At 41.4% G+C, this 12,546-nt stretch overlaps 1 protein-coding gene across 43 annotated transcripts in view; it reads left to right on the top strand.

The window, feature by feature from the left end:
- Nucleotides 1-12,546, top strand: part of CAST (calpastatin) — a 251,044-nt gene that overhangs the window by 195,929 nt on the left and 42,569 nt on the right. For 30 of the 43 annotated variants that reach the window (XM_081498794.1, XM_081498793.1, XM_081498796.1 and 27 more), the window contains 5 exons: nucleotides 3,826-3,867; nucleotides 5,710-5,766; nucleotides 6,164-6,280; nucleotides 7,726-7,812; nucleotides 11,631-11,699. In XM_081498794.1, the coding sequence (XP_081354920.1) occupies nucleotides 3,826-3,867; nucleotides 5,710-5,766; nucleotides 6,164-6,280; nucleotides 7,726-7,812; nucleotides 11,631-11,699 (372 nt within the window). Of the gene's footprint in view, nucleotides 1-3,028; nucleotides 3,095-3,825; nucleotides 3,868-5,709; nucleotides 5,767-6,163; nucleotides 6,281-7,725; nucleotides 7,813-11,630; nucleotides 11,700-12,546 lie in introns of all 43 variants that reach the window. The other 13 variants (XM_081498786.1, XM_081498788.1, XM_081498787.1 and 10 more) reach the window with 2 other exon arrangements.

Here is a 12,546-nt window from a genome sequence, read left to right on the forward strand (position 1 = left end):
TCATTTTGTTTGTGCTTTTCTTTAATGTAAGAAAGGTTTTAATTAGGCCCCATTTGTTTATTTTGGTTTTTACTCATATTATTCTGGGAGATAGATCCAAAATAATATCGCTGTGATTTATGTCAAAATGTGTTCTGCCTATGTTTTCCTCTGAGAGTTTTATATAAGTATCTGGTCTTGTATTTGTGTCTTCACTCCATTTTGAGTTAGTTTTGTGCATGGTATTATAGAATTTTCTAACTTCATTCTTTTGCATGTAGTTGTCCAGTTTTCCTGGCACCACTTTTTGAGGTGACTATCTTTTTTCCATGGTATAGTCTTGACTCATTTGTTGTAGATTAATTGACCATAGGTGCGTGAGTTTATTTCCAGACTTTCTATCCTATTCCATTGATCTGTACTTCTCTTTTTATGTATTTCTGTTTTTATACTAATTTGATGACTGTGGCTTTGTAGTATAGACTGAAGTCTGGGAGCCTGATTCCTCCAGCTCCATTTTTCTTTTTCAAGATTGCTTTGGCTCTTTGTTTCTCTATACAGGTTTTAAAAATGTTTGTTCTAGGTCTGTGAAAAATGCAATTATTTTGTAGAGATTGCATTGAGTCTGTTGATTGCCTTGGGTAGTATAGTCATTGTGACAATATTGATTCTTCCAATTGAAGAACATGGTATATCTTCCCATTTGTTTATGTCATCTCCAGTTTCTTTCATCCGTGTCTTACAGTTTTCAGAGTACAGGTCATTTGCCTCGTGAAGTAGGTTTATTCCTGGGTATTTTATTCTTTGTTGTGATGGTAAATGGGATCGTTTGCTTAATTTCTCCTGATCTTTTATTGTTGGTGTATAGAAATGCAACAGTTTTCTATTTGCTAATTTTGTATCCTGCAACTTCACCAGATTCCTTGCTGAGCTCTAGTAGTTTTCTGGGAGCGTCTTTTGGGTTTTGTATATATAGTATCACGTCACCTGCAAACAAGGGCGTTTTTAGTTCTTCTTTTCCAATTTGTATTCTTTTTATTTCTTTTTATTCTTTATTTCTGTGATTGCCATGTCTTAGACTTCCAAAACTATGTTTAATAAAAGTGGTGAGAGTGGACATCTTTGTAGTGTTCCTCATATTAAAGGAATTGCTTTCAGCTTTTCACTCTTGAGTGTGTTGTTAGCTGTAGGTTTGTCATATATGGCCTTTATTATTTTGGGATATGTTCCCTCTATGCCCGCTTTGTTATTTTTCCCTTGATGCTTTTAATATTTTCTCCTTGTCTTTAATTTTTACCAATTTGATTGCTATATATTTTTAGTTTTTTGTGGTTGCTGCTGTTTGTTTTTTATTGATGGCTGTTCAGCAGTTACTTGTGATTTTAGTGTGTTCGTGAGAGCTCCCACTCCACCATCTTGTCTCCACCTCCCTTCATATACTTCTGATATTTGGCTTATAACATTTATACTAGCCTCCTCTTGGAGATTTTTGCAAATTGTATGAGCATATTTCTCTAAATATTTTGAGCTTTTAGAGAAAAGGTGTTAATGCAGGGTAAAGCCTGTATCAAATCTTTGCCATGTTCTGCACCTTTAAAATGAAAGTCAGTCTAGCTCTGGAGGCAGTATGTCTAGGTCTGAGTTCTCTTTCTTGTCCCTCACCCTTGTTAGTCACACTGCTGTGCATAGGATGAAAGATCAGATCATTGTTAATCAGGGGAGATCCCTTAGAGATTCTGTAGAGTGGACACTGGAGCCACATGGTTTGGCTTTTATTCCTGGTTCCATGCTGGCTATAATATTGGAAAACTCCTCCTAACTTAATTTTAAACTTAATTAAACTTAATTTTTATTTTATATTAGAGTATAGTTGATTGACAATGTTGTGTTAGTTTCAGGTGTACAGCAAAGTGATTCTTTGTGTCATGAAATGGGGATGATGGTGGTGATGATAATAATAATACTCACCGTACCTTTCTTATAGGAATATTGTGAGGACTCAGTTTAGAACAGTTCTTTGTACTGAAGGGCTATCAATAAGCGTTAGTTATTATTGTCATCATTATTATGTTCATCAGCCTCACTGTCACCAAAAATAAACTTAAGAGATGTGTTAGTGATTACTGATTAAAATGTATATTTCATTAGAAGGTGCTTGATTCTTTGATTATACATTCTTTCTTGTGATTATACATTTTTAATTGTATTGTAGAGTTCTTCCATGCAAAATATTGCCATAATGCCAAATTACAAATTAGAAGCTATTGATAGACTCAAACCACTACAATACCAGCTGGCTTATTTTCCTTGTTAATCATTTAATAGATTGCATTTGCATAAACTAAAAAAAGCAGTGTTGCAAGTATAGAAATTCATTAACAAGGATCCAGTTTGAAAGGATCCAAAATTTAAAATTTTAAAAACATTTCTTTGTTCATGAACTTTGTTTTCTTTCCAAAACAAGAAGTGTGCTGGCATAAAAGTGTGTGTTATGTGAAGAGCACAGGTACCTTCATTACTGAAGCGTAATGCCTGATAAATTAAGAGGAGTTTTGGCGTTAGTCTCTTCAGAGAATATAGTAAAAAATAGGAGTTTGTGCTGATACCTCCAAGCACATAAAAAGGAAAGAAATAGCAGGAAGCATCAGGCTTAATTTTTAATCTCTTCTTTTGAGAAGTTCATAAACTGTTTCATCAAGTTTTATTCTTGTTTTCATTTCCTCCCTGTATGGAGAAGAGATGTGTGCACTTAGAGAATTGTCTTTTTTGACACAGGTAACTTTTGGTTGGGTAAAACTGTCAAATACTCCACTAAAGACCCTGAATCACAACCAGCTCTTCAGAAGCATTCCTCAAACTTTAGGTTTGATCACTAGATTTTTATTGTGCAACAAAGAATCTACGTGCTATTTGATAACACACTGTTGTAATATTGTGCAGACAGAATTTCAGAAAACTTTCGATAAAACCTTTAGTTCTTTTAATTTATGTTACTTACTTGACTGTCAGATAAAGTAAAGTCACACTTGGGGCTGTGCTCTTATATTAGGCTATTCCAGGCAGCAAACAGCTGGAAGGACCGCATTCTCATAACAAGAAAAGACACAAAAAACAGGTGATGTGGTTCATTGTACCAGGGGACACGTATGTTTTACTAATGGTCACTTCAGCTGCTTAGCACGAGCTAATAATTTCAGTTCACCATCTTCTGTAACGCTTTGGCCCATCATGGACTTCTAGTAGGCTTAGTTACCCATCACTCACATTCTGGCACTAAAAATAAACTTCACTGCTTCCCATGTTCTCAACACTGTCAGCATCCCATTCTTTTACCTCATCAGCTGAAACCTGTGCTGAATATTCCACTCATAAAGAGGTCAATCATGTTAGTGGCTTTGAGGGATGAGGGTTTTTATTTTAGTTTATGTGTTAGCTACAATGTTGATGGTAATAAATCTCTACCTATCTGTAATACACACAGAAGTAAGATATAGATTGCCATCTCAGTCGTAAGAGCAGACTATTAATTGGTGTGCTTCAGTATTTATCTAAAGAGTTACAATTCCAGGAATTCCATGGCAGTCCAGTGGTTAGGACTCTCTACTTCCCCTGAAGGGGACACAGATTTGACCCCTGGTTGGGGAACCAGGATCCCACAAGCTATGTGGCATGGCCAAATAAATAACAGAGTTACAATTTTAAGAAAAGCATAGTAATCTTAACTCACAACACATTTTATAAATACATAAAACTTATCTTTTAGTTCCCTTAGTTGAAGAAAATATATGATAAACTATAAACTCTGTTTATTTTTCCTTCCTTCCTTTTTCTTTCTTCTGCATTTAGGCTGTAAAAACAGAGCCTGAGAAGAAGCCACAATCATCTAAGGTAAATGATTTAAATCAACTAATGAATTATTGGGATTCTTTGAAATAATAATGAATAACTAATTTTCTACATTGGCTATTGAATGGTTTAAAAAAATTGTCAAGCTAATTAATTTTGGATTACCCTTTTGAACATGATTATATAGAGTGGATATAAAATAGTTATAATGTTAAATATATGTATTGTTAAGATGAATAATATTTTATAAATGAAAACAGTTTACTTCAGAAAGCATTTTGTTCAAATCTAGGTCTTTGTTTTAGCTGAAGTGATTAAAAAGAAAAAAAAAAAAGGAACAAAGGACAAGAGACAAAGGGTAATGAGTATCTGATTAATGATGAGACGCGGAGAATAAAGGTGTCTATTGAACCAGCACCTAGAGAACGAAGATGACAGCCTCTCCTCCGAGGCCCTGGGTTTACCTTGGTGGTCTCACCTCCGCTGTTGGACTAGTTATCGGTTGCTCAGGATACAGCCCTCTCTTGCCCTTGGGAACGGCTTCCCTTTCTTTTCTGACGCATGGCTGTGTAGACTTAAAGCCGATTCCCGTCTGTGTGGAGACGGATCCCAGAATGTCTGCAGAGGGGGCAAGTGTCTCTCTCCAGTAAGGTGCTGTGCGTTACTTCTCTCAAGCACACTTGAGCAGTCGCTCAGATATGATCGCAAGGTTTCCTGTGGGAAAGCACAGAGGTGGTTTGGGCTGGAGCACTTTAAGTGCAGGCAGGGGCGGGGGGTGGTGAGGGGCAGGGTCATCTGGGTAAAAGATGAAGCTTATGTGATTCTGTGTAAGACCTCTTGGTGACCCCTGAGGATGCTAACTTCACAGTCTCCTATAGAAGTACAATTCAGCAGCTGGTGGAAATTGTGTTCTATTCCAAATTTAAATGTTTTTGGTTACCCAGCCTCAAGAGAATTGGGTTTCTGGTGATACCTGTCTTCTCTACTTGTCACACGGAGAAGGAAATGGCAACCCACTCCAGTGTTCTTGCCTGGAGAATCCCAGGGACGGGGGAGCCTGGTGGGCTGCCGTCTATGGGGTCGCACAGAGTTGGACACGACTGAAGCAACTTAGCAGCAGCAGCAGCTACTTGTAACGCAGAAAAGATCATGTAAATCATTTAACTGAAAATAATGTAGTGTTCATCTCCTATGAAAGGAGATTTTTTTTTTAATTAATTTTAATTTCTAGAGTAGGATCCCACTATAAACAAACTCTGTTCAGAGTGATCTTTTTGATGTTTCTGTGGATGGACTTACAGTTACCAAATGATCTACATGAATTGTGGAAAACAGCCTATAATTTAGATACATACCTATGTGAAAAATCATTCCAGATGAAATACAACATTTTCCATTATTTTTTTTTATAATTATTGTTATCAGACTGTTGGTAGGATTATTATCAATCAGACATCAACATCCACATCTCTCACTGGGCCTTTCCCAAGAGAGGCTGCTGCTGCTGCTGCTAAGTCCCTTCAGTCGTGTCTGACTCTGTGCAACCCCATAGACGGCAGCCCACCAGGTTCCCCTGTCCCTGGGATTCTCCAGGCAAGAACACTGGAGTGGGTTGCCATTTCCTTCTCCAATGCATGAAAGGAAAAGTGAAAGTGAAGTCGCTCAGTTGTGTCTGACTCTTAGCGACCCCATGGACTGCAGCCCACCAGGCTCCTCCATCCATGGGATTTTCCAGGCAAGAGTACTGGAGTGGGTTGCCATTGCCTTCTCCTTCCCAAGAGAGGCAGAATGGTCTAATTGGGATTTTTGTTTCTGAGCTTATTTGTAAAATACAAAAACAATGGCCTAGAATGTAATTGCAATTTTATCTTTTGAAATTGACAGCCGTCTGTGGTTCATGAGAAAAAAACCCAAGAAGTAAAGCCAAAGGAACACACAGAGGTAAATGATCATTATTAGGACTTGATATCATAAGATGAAGCCTTTTTTTTCCCTTATTTTTGTGAAGGATAAAATTCTGAAATCTCATCTTTCAACATTTAGGTCCTACCTAGGATGGGAGTTACTTGTTTTTCTGCTAAAATGGCACCATTGTGTGGCATCAGCAGGCATTGCAATTTGTTCATGTGATTCTTGCTGAATTTGGGAGGGAGGAATTGCATTGTTTCAAATTTTGTACCCAAAGTGAAATTTGTCATATGTATATCATGCTAATTTAAATCCTCACAATTGACCGCATAAAACACAACTGTTATGAATTGCTTTCTACTCCTTAGAGAAAAGTAGCAATATGTGTCATATTGTTAACCCCGTGGGGGGTGTGTATGTGTGTTTTCAGCCAAAAAGCCCACCCAAGCACTCCTCAGATACAGGAAGCAAGCAGCATGCTCCTAAGGAAAAAGCCGTTTCCAAATCAAGCGAGCAGCCACCATCAGAGAAATCAACAAAACCAAAGGTAAATAGATGAAAGAAAGAAAGAAAGTGAAGTTGCTCAGTCGTGTCCGATTCTTTGCGACCCCACAGACTGTAACGTGCCAGGTTCCTCTGTCCATGGAATTTTCCAGGCAAGAGTGCTGGAGTGGGTTGCCATTTCCTTCTCCAGGGGATCTTCCCGACCCAGGGACTGAACCCAGGTCTCCCACATTGCAGGCAGATTTTTTACCAGTCAGATAGATGGGAAAACACTAATGTCAGCTAAGGAATAAGATACAGATCCTCTACCTACATTGGTATGTGTAGGTGACTCTTCGGAGCTGTGCCAAATGTATCTAGTATAGTCAAGATTTGGTGCTATCACTTTACTGGTGTTGCAAATAGCCTTGAGGGGACCTGGGACTATGAAAGGCCTGAGGAGGGTATCAAACGGGTCTGGGGGATGTTCCGTCATGCCCTCTCACTGCCCAGCAGTGCCCAGTTGTGACCTCGAGGGAGAAGGCGCTGGTATCTCACAGAGAGGAAGCTGGGAGTTGAGGCTGCCTCCTGCACCCCTCTCCTCATGGTGGTTGAGTTGCCAAGTTGTGTCCGACGTTTGCCGTCCCATGGACTATAGCCCGCAAGGCTCCTTTGTCTGTGGGGTTCTCCAGGCCAGAATACTGGAGTGGGTCGCCATTTACTTCTCTAGGGGATCTTCCCCTAGACCCAGGAATTGAACCCAGGTCTCCTGCATTGCAGGCAGATGATTTACTGACTGAGCTATGAGGGAAGCCCTCTCCTTATGGGCTGTGGGAATTCAGATGCCCTGCATGATCTGCTCCTTACCTGGAGGTCTTAGAGTTTTATGGGTCTTATTGGAGACTTCAACTTACAGAGCCAAAAAATCAGAAATATCTTCTGTATTTCCAGAACTAACAGGAGTCATATATAAGAAGAATAAGCATCTATGAGAAGAACTTCTTTATTGCGAGCTCTTGGAAGACCATATATCTTGTATACAACAATATATACTGATACAACAATGTATCTTGTATCAGGATTGCTGTGTGGCCCACCGACTGCAGTCACTTGTGTATTATATTTGGCTTACAGTAATCAAAATGATTCTTAATTAGCTGCTAACAAAGTCAGAATAGTTCACATAAAATGCAAGTTTCTAGCTTCTCTTGAAAAACTGGAATCTCTGGCAGCAGTGGGCTCCCATGGCAACACTTGACTAGAGTCCTTACAGCCTGATGAGCCTCCCGGACCCATTTCATCTGCATGTGTTACTGCGTGGCCTCTGTAAGCTCTGGAGTCCGCCTCTGTGTGCCCCGCCTTGCATCATGTCCAGCAGAAGCTAGTGACCATTTCTCTACAAGATGTCCACGAGGGGAAACAGGCTCTGTGTTATCCAAACATAACGTTTGAAATGTATGATCTTGAAAATGGTTATTCAACATTAACTTAGTTCTGTTGATCTTTTAGACCAAGTCACAGGACAAGATTTCCAGTGGTGGAAAGAGCACTGTTCCTTCTGTTGTCGCTGCAGCATCTGCCGAACCAGCTGACAAGGTGAGCACACGTGAAAGATACAGCGTGTTCACGGGCCCTGACGCTTGTCAGGTCTGTTTATGAGAAACATATGCTCAGTGAAGACCCGTTCTCCCTGGGTCAGCCTCTGTCTAACCATTCAGTGTTCCCGTGCTGTCATACTCAAATAGCCTGTCATTCGGTAAAACTGAACACTTTGTATGTGACATTTTATGAAGAGGAGCATGCATCTAAAGAATAGAGAAGAGAGCAAGACACCAAAAATGAATTTAAAATTCCTGTATTTAATACACAGTTACTGAGCATCTGCCACGTGTAAGGCCTCATGTCAATACCAAGAAAATTAAAATGTAGGTAGACTCAGACCCTGCCAACAGGATTTATAGGTTTGGAATGAAGCACGTAAAACTGCTGTGAGCATTTGAATTAGCACTACTCTCAGCTTTTCATATGAACATTACCCTCTTGAAGCAAGTAAATCATGTGTGGTCACGGCACCTACATGAATTGATAGGGGAGGTTTCCGAGGAGGTCTCACAAGCCCTCTCGGGAGTATATGTGCCCTGCTGGCAAATTATGGGCAGCTCACCTAGATCCTTTGAAGGGACTGGCCCGAGAGAGTAAGATAAGAAATGGTCTGCTGTTTCTACTCAGAGCAATACGAAGTTAGCAGTCGGTTAGTAATCAGTTTGGAAGCCATCTTGTCCCAGAATTACTAGTACTTATTTCTCTTAAAGCCACAGGTAACTAATTGCAGCAACAATAAGATGGAAATGAAAGCAAAAAAAAAAAAAAGTAGCATGTTTATTTTCCTGCTTCTCAAAATGGGAACTGTTATCCCCCTACAGGCTAGATGGTAAGGAAAGTCATACGATAAAAGTATGGCCCATCTCCCTGAAACATCCGTTTTTCTTAGATTTTTAAAAAGAAAAGGCATGCATATTTTTCTCCAAACTAATGCAGATATCAGGTGGCATGATGGCAAAATTTACATGAACTTTAAATGAAAATACTCAAATTTTAAAGTGTTCTGTTTTTCCCAGCAGACCCCCTGTATGTACTTTGAGATTCCCCCTCCCTACCCCCAGTACACTTCACTCTCTTGTGTTGATCAGAGATACTTAGATGCCACAGATTGAAAAGTGGGTAGATTGAAGGCAGAGGATTGGATCTCTTGGAATAGATTTAAAATGCACTCAAAATTTGAAAATGTATGCCACACATTATCTAGCCAGGGTCATCTATAAAATCAAACAGTAAAGTCAGGCAGGGTTTATATGGGATTCTGCTGTGCATTGACTTGTGCTGGGGCTTGTGGCAAATTATTTCACTTTTCTTTGCCTCTAATTTGTCTCCTGGAAAATGAGATTGATGAGACCTGCTTTTTCCTTTTATGTCCACACCGTGTGTAAAGCACTGTGGACTGTGGTCTGACACTGCAGGCTGGGCTCTCTTATTCTGGATGTGCTGTGCTCAGTCGTGTCCGACTCTTTGTGACCCCGTGGACTGTAGCCCACCAGGCTTCTCTGTCCATGGGGATTCTCCAGGCAAGAATACTGGAGTGGGTTGCCATTTCCTCCTCCAGGGCTTCTTCCCGACCCAGGAGTCAAGCCCGAGTCTCTGGTAGCTCCTGCATTGGCAGGCGGGTTCTTTACCACTGAGCCACCTGGGTATCCTTGGCCCCTCTAGGGTGCCTGGGACTGCATTCAGGCAGATTGAAACAGGCCCCCGCAGAGAGCTGTTTGTGGAGACAGGGATTCTGTCTGATTTGGAGAACCCGTGAGGACTTTGAGTGGATACAGTCTGAGTAAGTCATGAAAGGATAGCTGGGATTGCAGGCTTGCAGACATAACAAGAGAGAAAAATAGAAGTGTGATCTGAGTGCAAAGTGCATTCTAGTGTGGGTGAAGCACAGGAGACATGAGTGGGACTGTAAGACCAGAAAGACAGGTTGAGGCGCTGCTGAGGAGCACGCTGAGATGCATTAATCCCCGTGGTAGTGATACAGCTGGCAGTGGGTAAACACTGGGGATCAGAGAACAGATGGAGCGGTGCAGTGGGATTAAAACCGGGCTGCAGGAGGATTAAGTGACCACAATGGCTCCGATGAGACAGAATAGAGATGGGAGGGAGGGAGCCTGGTCAGGGGCTGTTCCGGGGAGTCCGAAGTCAGCCTGAATTAGAGCTAGGATAGAATCAGTGAGTAGGGAGCAATGCAGGAGGTGTCAGAGGTGCAAGCTTCAGGTTTTAGCAGATGATGGGCGGCAGTAAAATCTCAGATGACCTGGGGTCTCAGCGTCTGAATGGACTAGGTTGGCAACCCTAAGGTGAGACAAGAGAGCCGGGCACCACTGCTAGGTTTGCGCCAGTGCAGAGTCAGCACCTGTGAAGTGAGCATCTTCTTAAGCGGTGAGCCCGGTCCTGGTTACCACTGATGGGTGGACAGAGGTCAGAAGGGGAATTGGTGGAGGCGGAAAACGGATGCCTGCCTTTGGACAGGCTGAATTGAAGTTTCTGAGGTGTCCCGAGAGAGAGAGAGGCGATTTGAACATCGCTTTGGAGTCCAGGTGACGGTGGAGAAGGAGAAGCAGGCTGGGAGGAGAGTGACATTGAACACCTGCACGAGGCTGTGGATGAATCGAGGAACTGAATTCAGTTGCCAGGACTTGGGTTCACCCTAGTGCCTCCACAGTATCTTTCATACAGCAATCACGGCAACTGCTTAAGGAGTACTTTGGTAGAGCTAAGCATGTGCCCAACCACCGGCTTTCACACTGATCGATTAATTAGTTGAACCTTCACAATCCCCTGCAGTAGGTGCAGTGACTGCCCTGGTTCTCACACACAAGGATACAGAGGTTCAGAAGGAGACATGACCTGCCTGAAGCCTCTTGCAGCCAGTGTGTGTGGGCTGGTGTGCAAACCCAGACTGTCTGAGCCTGTACGCTCCGCCTCCAAGCTCTGCTGCCCATATTTCAGAGACCTTCAAATAAGACAGTTTCCCATTGTCTTCAACCCAATGACCTCGCCATTTAGTTCCTGCCTGGCCCCGAAAGCATCTGGCCCCTGACCCTAGAGAATGATTGCCTGGGACCTGCAGCACAGCAGAAACACACAGAGTGTGCGGGGCGAGGGGCAAAGCAGAAGGTTTGCCAGAGGGGGTGGAGAACAGAGGCCACAGGTGCCAGCGTAGAACCAGGATGGTGCTGCGAGAGATGAGAGTCAGGAGACGAGTGCTTGGCAGAGGAACGGAGAGAAGATTATGTCCGGGTAAAGGCATGGAAATCGCAGGTTAGAAAGTTGTTGGCAATTACTGATGGAGCAACTGAAGCAGTGGTGGAAGGACATTCATTTCACGGAAATGAAGGAAAGAGTGTGTGATGATTTGACAAAACAAGGGGTGTGGAGGTCTTGATGTGTGGGTACAAAGACCGAGAGACCAGCACCTAGAAGCAGTAGCTGCCTTGTGATAAGAAAGAATTCATGAGCGTTGCAAAGACTAGCTGTGGGTCCTGGGAGAGGCAGCCAAGAGCCATGAAGGAAGAGATGGGTAGACCTGGATTCAAATCCTAGTGCTGTCCTTTACTGAGTGACCTGAGAAGTCACTCAACCTCTCTGAGCCTTGTTTGTTACATCACTAAATGAGATTAATATTATTGTTATTATTACTTAGGCTGTTCTGAAAAGTATATAACACATATAGTGTCTGGCACAGAGCAGATGTGCAGTGTATGGTCAATATTATTTATGTTATAGTGTATTCATTTTCAAGTATGTAATATTATTGAACTTGATGAAAGTATATGAGGAGTTTTTATCTCTTTCTCAACTCCCACCAGAATAAAGAAAATAAATCATTAACTTCAGCTGTCCCAGTTGAATCCAAACCGAGTAAACCGTCTGGAAAGGTATGAAGACAACAGTGCATTTTTGCATAGGTATTTATTCACAGTCTCTGTGTTTACCGATCTGATTTCTTGAGGGCAAACAGTGAGGTGAAGGTAACTTAAAGGACCTTTTTAATGAATTGTTGTTTGAAGCTAATGTAACTGGGTTGGAAGTGTGACTTTTTTCATGTATGTTTGTAACATTTTATATTGTAACCCTCTGTTCTGAAAACTCCAGTTATATATCAAGGAGTTTACATTCCAGTTTCCCTCCTGCAAATGTACTTTCTTTAAACAGAGGTTTAAAGAAATCTAAAGAATGCCAGGCACTTCTTTATTCTGAAATTTCTAATTGAATCACCGCAAAGCTAACAGGCCCCAGATTCTTTACACAGTCTGGTGAGTTCCTGAAGTTGTAGTAGATATATGGTAGTTGCAAAAAAAAAAAAGTAAATGATCATTTTTAAGCTGAATTAAATAGTAAAGGGTCTTTCCTTAACTTGTTATTTTTCCCTTTAAAAGCAGCTTAGTCTTCACAATGAATCATTTAAAAAAAAAAAAAAAACAAATTTTATTTATTTGGCCACACCGTGAGACACGTGGAACTTCCCCCACCAGGAATGGAACCCTTGCCTTGCAATGCCCCCTGCAGTGGAAGCGCAGAATCTTAACCACTGGACTACAGGGGACATCCCACAATGTACGATTCTTAATCTCAAAAACAGGATGGAGTCACTGTTTCTTTCATTTTACCATTTTAAGCCCATTTCGACAGAATAAACTGTCACTTCTTATAAATTTGACATCCCTTTCAGGAAATATCTATTTGTAAACATCTGCAGACAAGCAAGTGAACAAAAAACCACAA

This window comes from Giraffa tippelskirchi, chromosome 6 (assembly GCF_054371585.1).
Source record: "Giraffa tippelskirchi isolate mGirTip1 chromosome 6, T2T-mGirTip1v1.2.pri, whole genome shotgun sequence".
Lineage (NCBI taxonomy): Eukaryota > Metazoa > Chordata > Mammalia > Artiodactyla > Giraffidae > Giraffa > Giraffa tippelskirchi.